Source organism: Labeo rohita, chromosome 10 (assembly GCF_022985175.1).
Source record: "Labeo rohita strain BAU-BD-2019 chromosome 10, IGBB_LRoh.1.0, whole genome shotgun sequence".
Lineage (NCBI taxonomy): Eukaryota > Metazoa > Chordata > Actinopteri > Cypriniformes > Cyprinidae > Labeo > Labeo rohita.
Window position 1 is genome coordinate 75,001 of NC_066878.1, and position 17,865 is coordinate 92,865.

Below are 17,865 nucleotides of genomic sequence, written 5' to 3' on the forward strand. Positions count from 1 at the left end.
TGTGTGTGTGTATACATGTGTATACATGTATATATCGTGACGAGCGTCCCGAGGATTCATCAGCGTCGCCCTGGAAACGGACGACACACCTGCATGTCCTCATCACAGGCGGATCGGCCTCAGCTGTGGCTCATCAGACGGCGTCCTTATAAGCAGAGGGAACATGGCTAGTATGGAGAACGATCTACATGCACGTGAGGACTAACGTTTTCCCTCGCTCTCTCTCCAGAAAGCAGCTGAGGACCGACCGCTCCCCTTTACACGCACACACGGATCCACTGCTGCACGAGCTGGACAACACGCCATTGCACCAGAGCACCTACCCGTATTTGTTGCACTTGTCTTCACTTAAAATAATAAATCCACCCTCCGGGGCCTTTATTTGAGCTCTCCTTGTTGTGTGATTCTTCATCCCGTGACAATATATACATACATATATACATATACATGTATATATATACAAACATATATACATAAACATATATATATATATATATATATGTATATTTATATGCATATATATGTGTATATATATATATATATATACACACACACACACACACATTCATGCATATATACATAAATATATGTATATATGTATGTATATATATGTATATATCTATGTAGACATATATATACAGAGCCCCAAACAACAGGACAACCAGGCACAAGAACAGTTTTTTACCCCAGGCAATTCTCCTTATGAACAGTTAAATATTGTTTAACTCCATTGTGCCCCATCATGCAATATAATGTGCAATAACCTTTTATTTATTAGTTACCACCCCCATCCTGGCACATCCCTGCATCTCTACCTCTTTCTGTTCTATTCTATTCTATTCTATTCTATCATCTATAACACAACTGTACATACCACTTATTTCTTTCTCAATTTATTTTTCAAATTTTTGTCTATTTATATTTACATATGTGTATTTTATTCTCATCTTATGTTTATTGTCTGCATGTTGTTGCTGTCTCTGTGTACTGGAAGTTAATGACACTAAAACAAATTCTTAATATGCGCAAGCATACTTGGCAATAAAAGCTCTTTCTGATTCTGATATATATACACATACATATATACGTACATACATATATACATACATGCATACATACATAGTGTATATATATATATATATATACACTATGTATGTATGCATGTATGTATATATTTTTCATGAATTGCGGTTTTTCGGTTTTGCATTTAAATAATTTCCTTGTTTTATTTCTCTCGAAATTTGCTGTATGCCCATGATTTCATGTGCTGAGATGAGGAAACACTTCCCCGCTTGTATCTGAAAATGCAAAACAGGCAGAGCATCTTTTCGGTTTTGCATTTAAATAATTTCCTTGTTATACTTTGTATAGGTTTCTATGTAAGTACTGGTACTTCTGATTGGGCTGAGGCTGGAATTTACCGAGTTTGAAGTAAAAGTGGACATTGATGGACGTATACTATGTGTCAGGAGCATTCACTCAGTATCATCACCTTATTTTTGACCGAGATGGCTTTTAGCTGGTTTTGCATCTGAACACTTCATACACACACACACACACACACACACCCATACACACATATATATATACACACACATACACATATATACACATTTATATATTTATTTTTTATTATAAATCTCTCACACTGTATATATATATATATATATATATATATATATATATATGTCAAATATTTATCATATACAATTGCCAATTTTTTTTACCATTTCTATATTTAGTGATTTTTCTTGGTTTATAGAAATATTTAAAATAGCTTTTATAGTTGTTTTCTTTTATTTATATATTTTGTAATTAAAAAAAAATGTTTTTTAATCTTCAGTTTTGTACTACATTTTTTAGTTCATAATTATAATGTTCAGTACAGAAGATGTACTTAAAACAGATGTACTTAAAGCATAGAAAAAGCCCCATATATACATATTGGTAGCACATAGAATTTTTTTTTATAGTTCAATTTACGTAAGCACAAAATATTACATTTGTGGCAAAACGGTGCACTGCAAAGTATATAAAAACCAAAACAGAAAGAGTTTTAAATCAAAAATTTAATAAGCAAAACAAGTCATTTTTGCTATTATATTTAAATTTAAATGTTGATAAGCATTTCCTTTCATTACAGTTTCGTTCTACAGAACGACAGTTGATTGTGTGATATTTAGTATCAAGTCTAAATGACAGTTCAGACACATGGAGCAGCACTGAATTAGCACAAGATCCAGATCTTTACACAAAACATTTAAAATGTCAATGCACTCAAAAACACATCCTCTCATCATTCACTCACCTCCACATCAGTCCAAACTTCTAACTTTCTCTCTTCTGTTTTTAATATGAGAAACTAATGAGAAAAACATAAATTCTGCAGAGACATGAGGGTGTGTAAATAATGACAAAACTATCCCTTCAGCATTCACTAAATGTGTAAATGCTTTGCCACTCAATTCAATATCCAAACTACACTGTAGTGAAAAATATAAACTTGATGACCATCTAGTGAGGATTTCACACAGAAAGACTCTGCCAGCAGAATCTCGCCATGACGTCTCTGAATAACATGAGTAGGCACAATTATGTGGCAAACTCACATTTTCTGATATATAATTTCAGCACTAGAGTCTAGTGATCATGCCTGTTAGAATCAGGAGAATATATATATATACTGTGTAATCTATATACATATATGATGTGATTCAGGGGATGAATCACAAAGAGTCACTGTAGGTACAATGCTAAAAATCAAGAATATTACTGGCTAAAAAAATGCACAGCAATCTGTTCAAACAGGTTTAGTTTTTTCTTTGGATGACTTGTTTTCCCACAGTTCTGCTTTGAGGCTAAATGCTTTTAGATGAGTGGTTCTCAATTAGTGGATCTGGGGAAAAAAAACAACTTCTTAACTAAAAAAAAATCTGAATTATTAAATATTTTAATTTTAATTTTACATTGTTGTTATTGTTAATTAAAAACTACTAAAAATTTTGTTTGCCAACTGAAATGAAGCTGAAACAGAAAAAATAGAATTGCTTTGACAACTGAGTGTGAAGTTGTAGTACTAAATTACTATAACCAAACTAAAAAAAAAAAAAAAAAAATCATTTTGAAGCTAAAAGAAAAAAAAAAGTACATTTTTAATAATAATATTTTGTCAAAAATGACAAAAATCACATACATTTACTAAAATTAAAATTGAAACAGAAAATATAAAAATTACAGCTAGTTGAAAATGTTATTAAAAAATCTACAATATTATATAAAAATAATACACTACCACAACATCAAATGAATGCAATAGGTTTTTTTTTTAAGATAAACCATTTTTGACTTGAGTTGTGAAGCAAAATCATTTGAGAACCACTAAAACACGATAAGGTTTCTTCATTTTTTTTTTTTTTATTTGATGATGAAATGCTTACCTGTTTTGCTTAAAAGCAGAGCGACTTCAGTCACATTTGGTAAACATTTTACATCTAGACGTATTTGGCGGCCATGTCCTGTGTTATGCCTGTACATTTCCGAGTGCAGGACTTCAAGCACCAAGAACTTCAAAGCACGACTGATGAGATGTTGATCTGAAACCAACTGTGGAAAAAGCAGAGAAATCGGAGAACGTGTTCACTGCACCTTACAGTTTCTCCATCTATAAGGCTTCACCCTCGTCTCTTCAGATGATAGCAGAGGAGCCTGAGGAGGAGGATGATGAGGAAGATGAAGAGGGGTTTGAAGGAGAGGGCGGAAGATTCCACAGCACCCATTTACGCTTGTTTTGGCGTTTTTGGGAGAGGTAGTCCTCCTTTTCCCGCTCTTTCCGAGCTCTCTGGTAGTGGTCGTCCTCCTTTAGGTACCAGACCGGAGGCCAGCGGTGCTTCTCAAAGTATTCTTGGTTCTCTAAAAATGCAAATGAATGCATCCAATAAGGTTATAGTTGTAAACAAAGTGTAAAAAATGAAAAAAATGTTGCTTGAAATAAAATATGTGAAATAATAGAAAATATTTGAAAAACTTTTATTTCAGCTAATCAAGGTAACATTTTCATTTAGTTTAACTTTTAGTACACTACCAGTCAAAAGTTTTTTTATTTTTTAAAAAAATTATCTTCTGCTCACCAGGCTTGCATTTATTTGACTAAAACAGAGTAAAAACAGTATTATTGTGAAATATTTTTACTATTTAAAATAACTGCTTTTTATTTGAATATATTTTAAAATATAATTTATTCCTGTGATCAAAGCTAAATTTTTAGCATCATTACTCCAGTCTTCAGTGTCACATGATCCTTCAGAAATCATTCTAATATGCTGATGCTGAGTTTAAGAAACCTTTATTATATTATTATTATCAATATTTAAAACAGTTGAGTACATTTTTTCAGGACCCTTTGATGAACAGAAAGATTCAAAGATTAGCATTTATCTAAAATAAAAAGCATGTGTTTTTGAGCAGCAAATCAGAATATTTGGATGATTTCTGAAGGTTCATGTGACTTGAGTAATGATGCTAAAAATTTAGCTTTGAAATCGGAGGAATAAATTACATTTTAAAATATATTAACATAGAAAACAGTTACTTTAAATATTAAATATAGTTCAAAATTTTACTGTTTTTGCTGTAATTTGGATCAAATAAATGCAGGCTTGGTAAGCAGAAGACACTACTTCTTAAAAAAAGAAAGAAAGAAACTTTTGACTGGTAGTGTACTAAAATAACAAAAACTGAAATAAAAATATGAAAAAATATGAAATCTTGTTTCTGCACTAGAATAAAAAATTTAAAGATAACAAGTATAAATGCAAGATTTTCTCTCATAATTTTTTTTTTTTTTTTGTTTCTCAGAGTTGCAAGTTTCCATCTGTCAGTTCTAACGTTTTATTCTCAATTGTGAGATATAAACTTGCAACTTCAAGTTATAATTACTTACAATTGAAAGTTTATGTCATGCATCTGAGAAAAAAAAAGTCAGAATTGTGAGAAAAATAAGGCACAATTACATTTTTTATTTTTTGTTTAGTGTCAGAAACAAGCTTCCATAAAATAAACATATGTATTTTAAAATATCTAAAAGAAATAATAAATGGAAAAAAAAATAAATAAGAGAATTAATAAAACATCTAAAATTTGAATTACAAAAAAAGAACTATATGTCAATAATACTAAAATGATAAAACTGTAGAAAATTATAAAAAAATAAAAAAATAACTGTTGATGTACTACCTGCTGATTTGGCCCTCATGTCTCTGGGGAATTTGCGGCACACGTTGTTGTAGTTGGTGCAGATGTGGTGAAGGCACCAATCGGTGAGCTGGTAGGCACAGTGGAACTGAAACCACATGACAACAGCAAAAAAAAAAAAAAAACATTTACTCACCCTCACACCGTTTCAAAAACATATGAAAAACTATCGTTCAAAAGGTTGTCATGAGGTTGGAAAGACTGAATGTTTTTGAAAGAAGACTCTTATCCTCACCACGGTGGCAAAAATACCGTAAAAACAGAAATGTGGAATATTATTACCATTCAAAACAACTGTTTTGGATTTGAATACATTTTAAAAGCATTGTTACTCCAGTTATCAGTGTCACATGATCCTGATTTGCTGCTCAAGAAACATTTTGTATGTAAATTTCTATGACTGACTCCAATCTTTTGAATGGTAATAGAAACAAAGTTCCTAGTTTTCTTATGTCTTGTAACCAAAATAGTAGTATGGAAGTCGGTTTTCACCACTGAATAAAAAATTAGAGATATAAACTTGGAATTGCAAATTATGAAGTCAGAATTGTGGGATATAAACTCACAATTCTGACCTTTTTTTCTCAAAACAGCATGATATAAACAGTTATAAAGTTCTAAAGTCAGAACTGTAAGACATAAACTCATATCAAGTTTATATCTCGCAATTGTCTTTTTTTTTCCTCGCAATTCTGATGATATAAACTCTTATAAAACCTGAATTGCGAGATACAAACTTGCAATTCTGAGGAGAAAAAAAAAGTCAGAATTTAAATCACACAATTTTTAAATCACACAATTGTGAGTAAAAAGTCAAAACTGTGTGATAAAACTTTCAATTACCTTTTTTTTAAATGTTTTATTCAGTGGCGGAAACGGGATTCGATAATAGTAGTGCCATGATGCACAAATTAAATTTCAATGTTACCTTATGCAGGTATTATGTACTTTTCCTTTTGTTTCTTTATGCACTGGTTTTTGAACAAGTGCCCAATATGTTAAATATTTATGTTCCACATGAATGGTTTGTAATGGCATTAGTAGGTAGCTCATTCTCTACAGTCAGTCTATACCAGTTCATCTATTGAACTCAAGCTCTACTGAATGCATTTTATAAATCACATCATTTAGTACAGAATCAAATTTTATTGCAGAGAGCTCCTTAGACATTAAATGCTCAGTGTTCCTGAGTCTCTTTAGTATACCAAGTGACTCAGATTGACCAGTCAGGCATGACAGAAAGAACCACATGAACTGTCACAGGAATGCTGCACAAATGTGTCTGACTTCACACCAAATCCCAGAGCAGGACAGCATTTGCAGGAAACCTATTGTTTCTCATGCAGTTTCTTTTTTAGTATACTCAACAAATCTAAAATGCCTGTTATTTTTACAGCTAAACTCAGTACTGGCTCAAAATGCATAACAGGTGGGTTAATCAATAAAGGAAATGCAAACTTGAAAACTCTTAAATAACCTATGCACTTATATATGCTACATTTAGTGCTGACTGAGTTTGTGAGGGTTTTCACATGCAGTTTTACCTGAGCCATCTCCAGATATACCAGTACATCTCCGTCAATGTCCGTGCCCGTAGCGGCAGCCTCCTTCAGCACAGTCACAGTATGAAGTTCTGCAGTGAAACACAGTTTAGTGGTTAGTTCACATAAAACCATACATGCCTTTTTTTTATCTGCAGCACTACACAAAAGGAGATGTTTATAGCAATGTTCATGCTGCTCTTTTCAATGCATATGAATAGTGATCAATATTAATCGACTAAAAGAAGATGCCACATATTTTTGTCCACGTTACTTATTACCTAAACACAATCACAATGTTTACACTACTGTTTAAAAATGTATGGGTAAGAAATCACTTTTTTTCCATTAATGATGCATTTAATTAATCAAAAGTGACAGTAAAGACACTGTTACATTGTTACAAAAGATTTCTATGTTGAATAAATGCCCAACAGCTTTTAACACTGATAATAATAATAAAGGTTTCTTGAGCACCAATCAGCATATTACAATACAATAATTCAGAAGGATCGTGTGACACTGAAGACTGGAGTAATGATGCTGAAAATGTAGCTTTACATCACAGGAATGAATTACATTTTAAAATATATTCAAATAGAATACTTTAAATTGTAATAATATTTCACACTGTTTTTACTGTATATTTAATCAAATAACTGAGAGACTTCTGTATATATTTTATATTAAAAACCCAGAAATCCTGGTTAATAAAGAAGAGGTATAAAGTAATCCTTGTTAGTTCTTATATTCATTACAGATGACATAATCAACCATCGGACCTGTGAGAGCAACCAGGTGAGGCAGGCAGAGGCGATTAGCCAAGATAATGAGCTCCATGGCATCCAGGTCAGGTCTGGAGCAGAAGCGTCCCGTGTAGAGATATTCCAGCACCGCCTGCATGCTACTACGGGTCGTGTTTGGGAACAGCACCTGTGGAACCACAAAAAGTCTGAAAAAAAATCTGTATACAAATGTCAAAAAATGGCATAGATCAACAGCAGATGCCAGTTTTTTCTTTTCAAATTTTCTTTTAGCCAAGGAGATGTTTATGAATGCTGTACATCAGGGGTGGCGAACTCCAGTCCCTGCAGAGTTCAGCTGCAATCCTAATTAAAACTCACCTGTCTGTAGCGTTCTAGTAACCCTTCAGACCTTGATTAGCTTGTTCAGGTGCGTTTGATTAGGGTTGAAACAAAACTCTGCTGGGCTGCGGCTCTCCAGGACCGACGTTCACCACCCCTGCTGTACATGAATGGGTCACTTCTGTAAAATGCAGTATTCACCTCTTTAGTGCAGCTTTCGACAAAAGGCCCACCAAACATGGCTGCCATCCAATCACAGCTGGAGATGAGCAGGGGTTTATGGGCCTGAACGGTACCATCATCCAGTTTAAACACCACATCTTGGATATAAAGAAAGAAACATGTATAGAATTTCATAATCCAGTCACAAAATGTTTCTTTACAACATGGAATGTCATGGAATCTGGAAAATTTTGGATGAGTACATCAGAAGTAATACTGTACAACTAATTAAATCGTGATATGGACAAGTGTATGTGAATATTAAAGTCTGCTATTTAAAGGGGGCATCGGTAGAAAATGAAGACTCTCGTGTTGCATTGCTTACGAGACGTTGTCGTTACAGCTACTCTTACAGCTGCTCGAGTGCAGAGAAAATAGCAAACAGAGCATAACCAGCAGAAATATGCTAATACGGGACAGTCCGTCAGTAGTCATGGGCAGGGCTTGAGCAGTGTGACATCAAACAGCTCAAAAAATCAAAATGACTTGAATTGAGAATGTTTAGGTTTTTAGGGGATTAAAAAACAGAGTGGATGGATTTTTATCATTGTAGCACGGCTGTGTCCACACACTGCTAAAACACATTTACATGCAAACACCTTGTAAAAGTGAATTTTCCTGTGTGAAAGAGCACCACAGTTTCATCTACAAAACATCTCAGCTGACAAAAAACAAAACTTTTATCTGATCACATATGAAAACATTAATTTAATTTTTTAATATCTCATGCCTTCATATGATTAACACGGTTTTTGATCATTTTAAATCATTTACATTAAATCATAAATCCAAAAAACACCACAGAATTGCTAGGAAAAAAAATGCCCTATGCCATTTAAAAGGTTGGGATCAGTACATTTTTTAAAATGTTTTTTAAAGAAGTTTCTTATGTTCATCAAATTTCCATTTATTTGATCAAAACTGCAGAAAAAAACAGTAATATTATGAAATATTATTGCAACTTAAAATAAAACTTTCTATTTGAATATACTTTAAAATATAATGTATTTCTGTGATGCATAGCTAAATTTTCAGCATTATTACTCCAGTCTTCATTGTCACATGTTTATTATCAATGTTGAAAACAGTTGTTCTGCATTTATTCAAAATAGAAATCTTTTATGAGCCTTCACTATCACTTTTTATAATTTAACAAAAGATTACAAAGATTTTAAATAAATGCTGCTCTTTTTAACATTTTTATCATCAAAGAATCCTGAAAAAAGAATCACAGGCTCCAAAAAAAATTAAGCAGCACATCTGTTTCCAGCACTGATAATAAATCAGCATATTACAATGAGCTCCGAAGGATCATGTGACACTGAAGACTAGAGTATTGATGCTGTAAATTTAGTTTTTCATCACAGGAATAAATTCTATTTTAAAGTATATTAAAATAGAAAACCTCTATTTTAAACTGAAATTATATTTTATAATATTAGAATTTTTTCTGTATTTTTAATCAAATAAATGCAGCCTTGACGAGCAGAAAATATTTATTTAAAAACATCCCAAACTTCTGAACAGCAATGTATCTTTTATGAACTTTTGAAGTTTTATACATTTTATTGATTAGGCATACTTTTTATTGTTAAAATATAATATAGTTCAGTCAAAACTAAAAAAAATAAAATTTCAAAACTGAAAATACTGAATTTGAGAAAAAAATAACAGAATCTAGGAAAAATTTCATAGGACCATAAAATTATAATTTTTGTTACAGTTAATAAAATGCTGTTAAATTGTATGTTTCATGTTTTCAAATTATTAGACATGCTTTTTAATTAAGAAAATGTAGCCATTATAACAGTGAGTCCAGAAGATGTTAGGAAATGTTACCTGAGAAAGTTCCTTTGGCCAGGCATTCCTTCACCCGATTGGTCCGTCGGACATGGAAAGCCTTTGTGATCTCCTGATTCATAAAGGCCTCATTGTTGAGGATGTTGGCGACCATCATGCGCAAGTCGAACACCTCCAGCAGCTCAGCAATGTGTGCAATGTGCATCAAGTCCTTCTCGTGTTCGTCCAGCTGTCCCGTGTAAAGGTAACGCATGACCACGCGAAACGGGCCAAGCAACACCGACGGATCCATCTGCACCAACGTCATCGGCCGGGAGATGAACGTGACGGGGTCCTGGACTGTTTCCCTCCTGATGCTGACAAAAGCCCTACCCAAAGACGACAGAAAATGCCCACCTCGACCGCCCTCCAGAATTCCATCAGAGTCTGCGCCAATCAGGGTCCCGTCACTGATGCAGGCTCTGAGGTTGACCCTGCTTTCCTCATCGCTGCTCTCACACATGTCAAAACTGGCCGCCCGTGCGGGAGGCTCTCGGCCAGTGGGTTGCTTACAGTCAGCCTCGGCCTTTACATCCTGGAGGAAAAGGTCGTAGAATTTCGAGGAGGCCGTGGCGAGGTAGACCTTATGAGCGAAGACTCGCTGGTTCTCCTGGAGGACCAGAACCACATCAGCACACAGCGGCTCCTCCAACAGACGCCCAGGGTGCTCTTCAGTGGTGGAAGGGGGTGGTGGGATGACTATTACAGGCGGAGGAGGCTTGGGAGGCAGAAAAGGTGCCTGCAAAAGTGGCCGTTGGACGTCGCGCAAATGAGACTTCCAGAACTGCAGGTGGCGCCGTGAGATAAGAGCAGCGCGGATGGCATTGTCAAACACATCCTTCACTCCAAACTGAGCCACCACGCTTGTCTCGTAGTAGGGCACGCCCAACTCTTTGGCCACCTCACGACCCTTCTCAGGAGGAAGAATCTCGTTCGCTTTGATGGGTCTGTAAGGTTGGTGCATGGAGAAATGTCAACAACAATACTAAAATATCTTTGATGTGAATGTTACATAATTGGGTCTTGCATTAAAGTGATAGTTTACCCAAAAATAAAAATTCTGTCATTAATTACTCACCCTCATGTCGTTCCAAACCCATAAGACCTTCGTTCATCTTTGGAACACAAATTAAGATATTTTCTATGAAATCTGAGAGCTTTCTGATCTTGCATATACAGCAACACAACCGAAACGTTCAAGGCCCAGAAAGGTAATAAAGACATTGTTAAAACAGTCCATGTGACATCAGTGGTTCAACTGTAATGTTATGAAGTTACGAGAATACTTTTTGTGTGTTAAGAAACAAAACGATGACTTTATTCAACAATTTCTTCTCTTCCGTGTCAGTCTTCGATGCATGTCCACAACAGTACCACGACACATCAGAAAGCTCTCAGATTTCATCAAAAATATCTTAATTTGTGTTCCGAAGATAAACGAAGGTCTAATGGGTTTGGAACGACATAAGGGTGAGTAATGAATGACAGAATTTTTTTTGTTGTTGTTGTTGTTGTTGTTGTTTTTTGGGTGAACTATCCCTTTAATAAAAATTTCAGATAAATAATGTTCAATCTACACTGAGGAGCCAATAGAAGTTTAAACTAAAGCAAGCCAAAGATATACCAACAGACCATGAATTATTTATTAATATTTTATTAATAGTATTTAGTATTGAGATATTTATATTTTTTAATATTTATGTATTTTATATATTCATAATTTAGAGAAACATGTGATATTTATAATATAAAGACATGCATATTTATATTTATAAAAACATATTTTAGACAAGCAAGTGGTTTTTATAATATATAGATAGTTATAATCATTTTTTTATTTATTTTCTGTATGCAGTATTATTATTTTTAAACTATTACTTTTATTCAGCAGGGATGCATTAAACTGATCAAAAGTGAGAGAAAAGACATGTATAATGTTACAATAAATTTCAAATTTCAAATCAAAGTTGCTCTTTTAAACTTTATATTCATTAATGAATCCTAAAAATTGTAATGGTTTCCTCAAAAACACGTAATGGCTGCTGAACATTTTATCCAGAGAAATAAATAATTTTAAAATATATTAAAACAGAACAGCTACTTTAAATTGTAATAATATTTTATAATAGCACTGTTTTTACTTCATTTTTTAATTTAATGCAAGATTTATCATATTTTGGTATGTTTTACAGAAAAATAATGACTATACACTACCAGTCAAAAGTTTTTGAACAGTAAGAATTTGAATGTTTTTTTTTAAAGAAGTCTCTTCTGCTCACCAAGCCTACATTTATTTGATCCAAAGCACAGCATAAACATTAAAATTTTGAAGTATTTTTACTACTTAAAATAGCTGTTTTCTATTTGAATACATTTTAAAATGTTATTTATTGCTGTGATTTCAAAGGTGAATTTTTAGCATCATTACTCCAGTCACATGATCCTTCAGAAATCATTCTGATATTCTGATTTGCTGATTTTCATTATTATGTTGAAAACAGCTGAGTATTTATCTGAAATAGAAATCTTCTGTAACATTATAAATGTCTTTATCATCACTTTTGATCCATTTAAAGCATCCTTGCTAAATAAAAGTATTAATTTCTACAATTTCTTTACAATTTTTTTTTTTTAATAAAATTCATACTAACTCCAGGCTTTTGATTGAAAAAATGCGTATAATGTTACAAAAGTTTTCTATTTCAGATAAATGCTGATCTTTGGATTTTTCTACTCAAAGAATCGTGAAAAAAAAAAGATTCTTTTAAATATTGATAATAATAATAAAAATGGTTCTTGAACAGCAAATCAGCATATTAGGATGATTTCTGAAGGATCATGTGACACTGAAGACTGGAGTAATAATGCTGAAAATTTAGCTTTGATCACAGGAATAAATTACATTTTAAAATATATTCAAATAGAAAGCAGTTATTTTAAATAGTAAAAATATGTCACAATTTTACTGCTTTTGCTGTATTTTGGATCAAATTAATGCAGTGAGCAGAAGAGACTTCTTAAAAAACATTAAAAATCCTACTGTTCAAAAACTTTTGACTGGTAGCGTATATTTAGTGTATCCACCAAATTACATAAATTTTGTAAACTCTGATTTCAAATTCTGATTTCAAGGGGTTTTAAATCACAGATCAATAATTTGACAATTCACCTGGCAAGAGGTCTCCGTGCCCTATTAACAGCCTCCAGGTCAGCGTAACGCAGGTCCAACTGGCAGCCCACCAGGATGACTGGGGCACGAGGACAGAAGTGCTTAATCTCCGGGTACCACATGGTCTTCACGTGAAACAGAGAATTAGGGTTGGCGATGGAGAAGCACAGGACCACCACGTCTGACCTAGTGCCCAAACACAAGATAGAGCACTCAAGAACACACTGAGAGTAAGTTCTAAGAAAGATGTGGTCTACAAACACACCTGCCGTAAGCGAAGCGGCGATCTTTGTGATGGTCTCCAAAGGTGTCCCACAATCGAAGAGACACGCTCACATCATCCACGACATCTCTGGAACGTTCCAGAACCTTCAAAACCAGGCACAAGTAATGAATTTGTGAGTTATAATACTTATCTTATGCTTCTGAGGTGTCGCTCATGGAAAGATAAAAACCCAAACCTCTTGACAGACTCTGTACTGGTCTATGGCCCAGACAGTGGGCACATGTGTGGCAAGTAGCTGGTACTGTGTGAGAGTGGCATTACACGCGCGGGCACAGATAAGACGTGTTTTGCCCACAGCATTGTCTCCAACCACCACACATTTAATGGTCTCGACATTAGGCCTCTCATAGTCCATGTCAGTATCTGTAAACTGAGACCTAAAAGCAAACAATAAAATGTCAATTTGAAAATACTCCAGAAAAAAAAAGTCAACATAAAATAAATTAGTGCTGTCAAATGATTAATCGTGATCAGTCGCATCCAAAATGAAACACATATACAGTATATATTTTGAAAATATTTACATGTATTTACATGTGTATGTTTATAATAATATAATTTATATGATATAAATATATTTAATATATGAAGATAACGTTTTTCTTGAATACATACATGCATGTTTGTGTATTTATATATAAATAATAAATATACACAGTACACACGCATAAATTATGTAAACAAAAACTTTTATTTTGGATGCGATTAATCACAATTAATTGTTTGACAGCACTACAATAAATAAATATATTTGTAAAGAATCAAAAATGAATTTACTTAGAGTTATTATAAGCTTCTGCTACAAAAAATGTCCATCGTAGAAACTAAATAAATAAATTTTTAATATTGTTTTTTCTTAAGAAAATATTACTATTTCTATAAACTATTAGCAAAACTCTTAAAGTGATTTTTTTTCTGCTTTAACTGGGGACTCTCTCTCTAAATATCTCTCAAAAGTTACAAGAAAAATAAAAGTAGTGAAATATCTGGTTTAGCAGTCATTTTAAGTATTCTTAAGCTTCTGCCATGAAAAATAGTCGATTTACATTGTAGCAACGAAATAATTCAAATATAATATAGACTATTAGTGAACATTTTTGACGACAACTTAAAACTCTTATAACTATGTTTTTTCTGCATATCTCTAAAGTTACGAGAAAAATAAAATAGCACAATTATATTGCTTCGGACAATGGCGAAATATCCAAGTTCTTCAAGTTTCCGCTACAAAAAGTGGTCCATTACATCATAGCAACAAAATTTAATTAATTATTATTACGCTGAATAGAAAAAATGAGTTTTTCTATAGAGTGTTTTCATGGTGCGCATTAATCGGTCATATTGGCGAAACTAAATGTTACAATGCCTTGAACCGAACAAAACTCAGATATTACTATAAGTCCTTCTCTATATGTGACCCTGGACCACAAAACCAGTCTTAAGTCACTGGGGTTTATTTGTAGCAATAGCCAAAAATACATTGCATGGGTCAAAATTATTGATTTTTCTTTTATGGCAAAAATCATTAGGAAATTAAGTAAAGATCATGTTCCATGAAGATATTTTGTAAAATTCCTACTGTAAATGTATGAAAACTCAATTTTGAAAAAATGACCCTTATGACTGGTTTTGTGATCCAGGGTCACATATGATTTAGCAGCTTCCACATGTTTTTTTCTGTGGTTTAGACAGCATAAATTAGCAGAACAACGTATTCAGTAGCGCATTATCCATGCAATCCATGCTGTTGTTTACATCCGAGTATCGCCAATGTGGCCGCGCATCCGGGTAACTTACTCTAAGTGTAAATCCTCTAAAACATTAGTGGGAAAAAAATGGCGACAACTGCTTTAACTGGGTGCTCCCTCTCAAAATATCTTTCAAAAGTTACGAGAAAAATGAAAGTCCAGTTTAGCGATCAATTCAACAAAGTAATAAAAAAAAAAAACCTAAGCGTCGCTATGCATTGACCAATCAGAGTCAAGAATTCAAGCGCAGTGTTGTAAATAAAAACAACAGGTTTATCGTCAGCATCATTAAAAGCGCTCAGAATGGGCTGAAACAATACTTCTACGATGGCCACAAATGGTGTCTAGGTAGGCAGCTCACTAGGTTGAGACACAGCCTTCACCCTGAACTTATGTAATACTCCTCACGTCCGAAATGTCCTGCTCAGGAGGGCATTTAATGTAGCCTACACAAACACAAATGCAAATGCATTTATGAACGCGCAAAACCTTACCGAAGTGAACTGAAGGGATGCATCGGGTTGGCAGTCGTTTGTAATATTAGAGATGAAGATGATGGAGATCAAATGCCCGTTGGATGCGGCGTGCACCTGAAGCGAACCGGGCATACACTTCATTTTCCCGGCGGAGACGCGGAAGATACAGACTTATTTTTACCGTAGTTTACCGCAACCAGACACAAGCTAACCCATGTTATCAGCTCAAGCATTCGTTCTTGAGCTCGTTTGAGTAAAATACACCGACTGAATGAGCAGAAAAGCACAACGACTGGAGGTTTCTGATTCGTGACATTCCTGGTGTTCCTTGGTTTCTCTTCCGCATGTAGGCAGCGCCATCTGACGCAGTACATAGGCTAATCGCTGCTGAGAAGGGGTGGGTGAGAAAAAAGTCGTATAGACATACAATTCATACATTTGACGCATATAACTACTTCAAGCTTCATAACTACCAACCTGGTACTTAATATGAATGTCCACCATATTCAATAGTGTGCACAGCTTCTCTTTGCACATCTGCATCCGACACTCACTTCCAACTATCTTGTACCTGTGAAATATTAATAATAGACTGAACATTGAATCTTAATAGAAAGTGAAGTGTCATGATGTGTGTTTGTTGCTTGTGTTGATCTTGGATAATTAAAGACAAGAATGAGGTCTAATAGTCTGAGACTTACTAGTAAAATGCTTTTTTTTCCCAAGTTAACATAAAATCTGTCATTATTAAATAATATCAGCATGACAGTAGGAGTGAAGAACTTAATAAGAAAATTTGCTTTCATAATTTCTACAGTTTTTACCATTTGTTAGGCCTGTAAACCATTATTATTATTATTATTATTATTATTAATTAATACATTTTTATTCATTTATTTTTGTTTTTATTTAGATTATTTTATTTTATTTTTTGATGACAGCAGTAATGATTATTATTATATTTGTTTTAATTAATTTATTTTTTATTTTTATTATTTTTTTGTTTTTATTTATTTTATTTTCTCTATGTACTTATTTATCTATTTATTAATTTTATTTTATTTCATTTATTTTAATTAATTCATTTTATTTATTTATTTTTGTTTTTATTTCCATTATTTATTTTATTATTTTATTTTTAAAAACAGCAGCAATAATCCATCATATTCAACAGAGCTTTTTGTGCGTCAACAGTACAATTTTATAGTATTTTATTTAGTTTAATTAATTTTTTTTTTTTTTGTTATTTATTTCTATTATTCATTTTATTTCATTATTTGGATGACAGCAGGAATGATCCATCATATTTAACAGAGCTTCTTGTGCTTCAACAGGAAAAAAAGTTCACATGTTCAATGTCAGTAAAGTTCTTATGTATGATTAAAGACATAATAGGGTAAAAACCTATTGTTTATAAATAATTAATTAATTTATTGTGTATTTTATATACTATACATTATTTTATATTACATATATATATATATATATATATATATATATTATACATATTTATTATTATTTATACATTTATGCATAACATTTTTTTTTACTTATCAAATTCCTAAAACTTGGTTTATTTCCAGGTAGAAAAAAATATCTGAGATTTCCAAAATCATTTTAGGCTTTTCGAGCCCACTTTATTTTATGAACATTTTCTTTCCTCATTTTTGGAAACTGTATTTACTTAAATGAAATTAAAGCTTCATATCAGCTATAGGTGATGATGTCATAAATATGACTTCAATGTCACATGAAGGAGAAATGTTTAATCAGCCTTTCCATGTAGTGTGAGAGTCAATGGATTATTGGAAAATTATAGGCCTACGGTGTGTGTATTTATTCTTTAGACTACTCATTCATGTTATTCAGTAAAGATGTGAGTGTGACTCTTTTGCCCTACTTCAGCGGTAACTAACAGGCGTCTGTGTGAACAAAGGTAATAAAACCAAAATAGCTCTGTCTCCAGCCCCCTTCTACAAAACCAGTGAGCGCTTTGATCATTATCAGCGTAATTAACCCTTTAGGGGAGGAAATTTCTTGAGGCTAATGAAATTCATCATGGAAAACATCACTTCCTCTAAAGCCTTTCCAACATCCACTGATTAGACACTGATAAACGCCTCACTGTCAGATCCAGCACTGTGAATTGTGGGAACGGATGTTTAGTCAACTAGTTCTGACAAGCTTCACATGTCTGTTTTCATAAAGCCCTACGGCATTATAAAAAAACGCTCGTACTGTACCTTTAG

At 33.2% G+C, this 17,865-nt stretch overlaps 1 protein-coding gene across 2 annotated transcripts; it reads right to left on the reverse strand.

Annotated features, from left to right (window-relative positions):
- Positions 1-2,051: 2,051 nt before the first annotated feature.
- Positions 2,052-15,998, reverse strand: rhobtb2b (Rho related BTB domain containing 2b). 2 transcript variants are annotated; one of them, XR_007828645.1, is made up of 11 exons: positions 15,635-15,998; positions 13,568-13,769; positions 13,372-13,475; positions 13,107-13,292; positions 9,938-10,884; positions 8,078-8,196; positions 7,574-7,724; positions 6,795-6,883; positions 5,233-5,338; positions 3,438-3,909; positions 2,052-2,896 (listed from the first exon to the last, which is right to left on the reverse strand). XR_007828645.1 is itself a non-coding variant. In XM_051121869.1 (10 exons), the coding sequence occupies exons 1-10, from the start codon at positions 15,655-15,657 to the stop codon at positions 3,686-3,688; spliced, it is 2,151 nt and encodes a 716-aa protein (XP_050977826.1). In that variant the 5' UTR covers positions 15,658-15,998; the 3' UTR covers positions 2,052-3,685. The 2 variants fall into 2 exon arrangements, 1 of the variants encoding a protein (XP_050977826.1); XM_051121869.1 differs by having other exon boundaries at positions 2,052-3,909.
- Positions 15,999-17,865: the final 1,867 nt, after the last annotated feature.

Bases quoted from the DNA above. Each gene is read 5' to 3' on its own strand.
- rhobtb2b (XM_051121869.1), bottom strand. From the start codon at position 15,657: ATGCATCCCTTCAGTTCACTTCG. The intron at 13,770-15,634 runs GTAAGGTTTTGC...GTTTGCTTTTAG, and splicing joins CATCCCTTCAGTTCACTTCG to GTCTCAGTTTACAGATACTG. The intron at 3,910-5,232 runs GTAGTACATCAA...TTGCATTTTTAG, and splicing joins CATGAGGGCCAAATCAGCAG to AGAACCAAGAATACTTTGAG.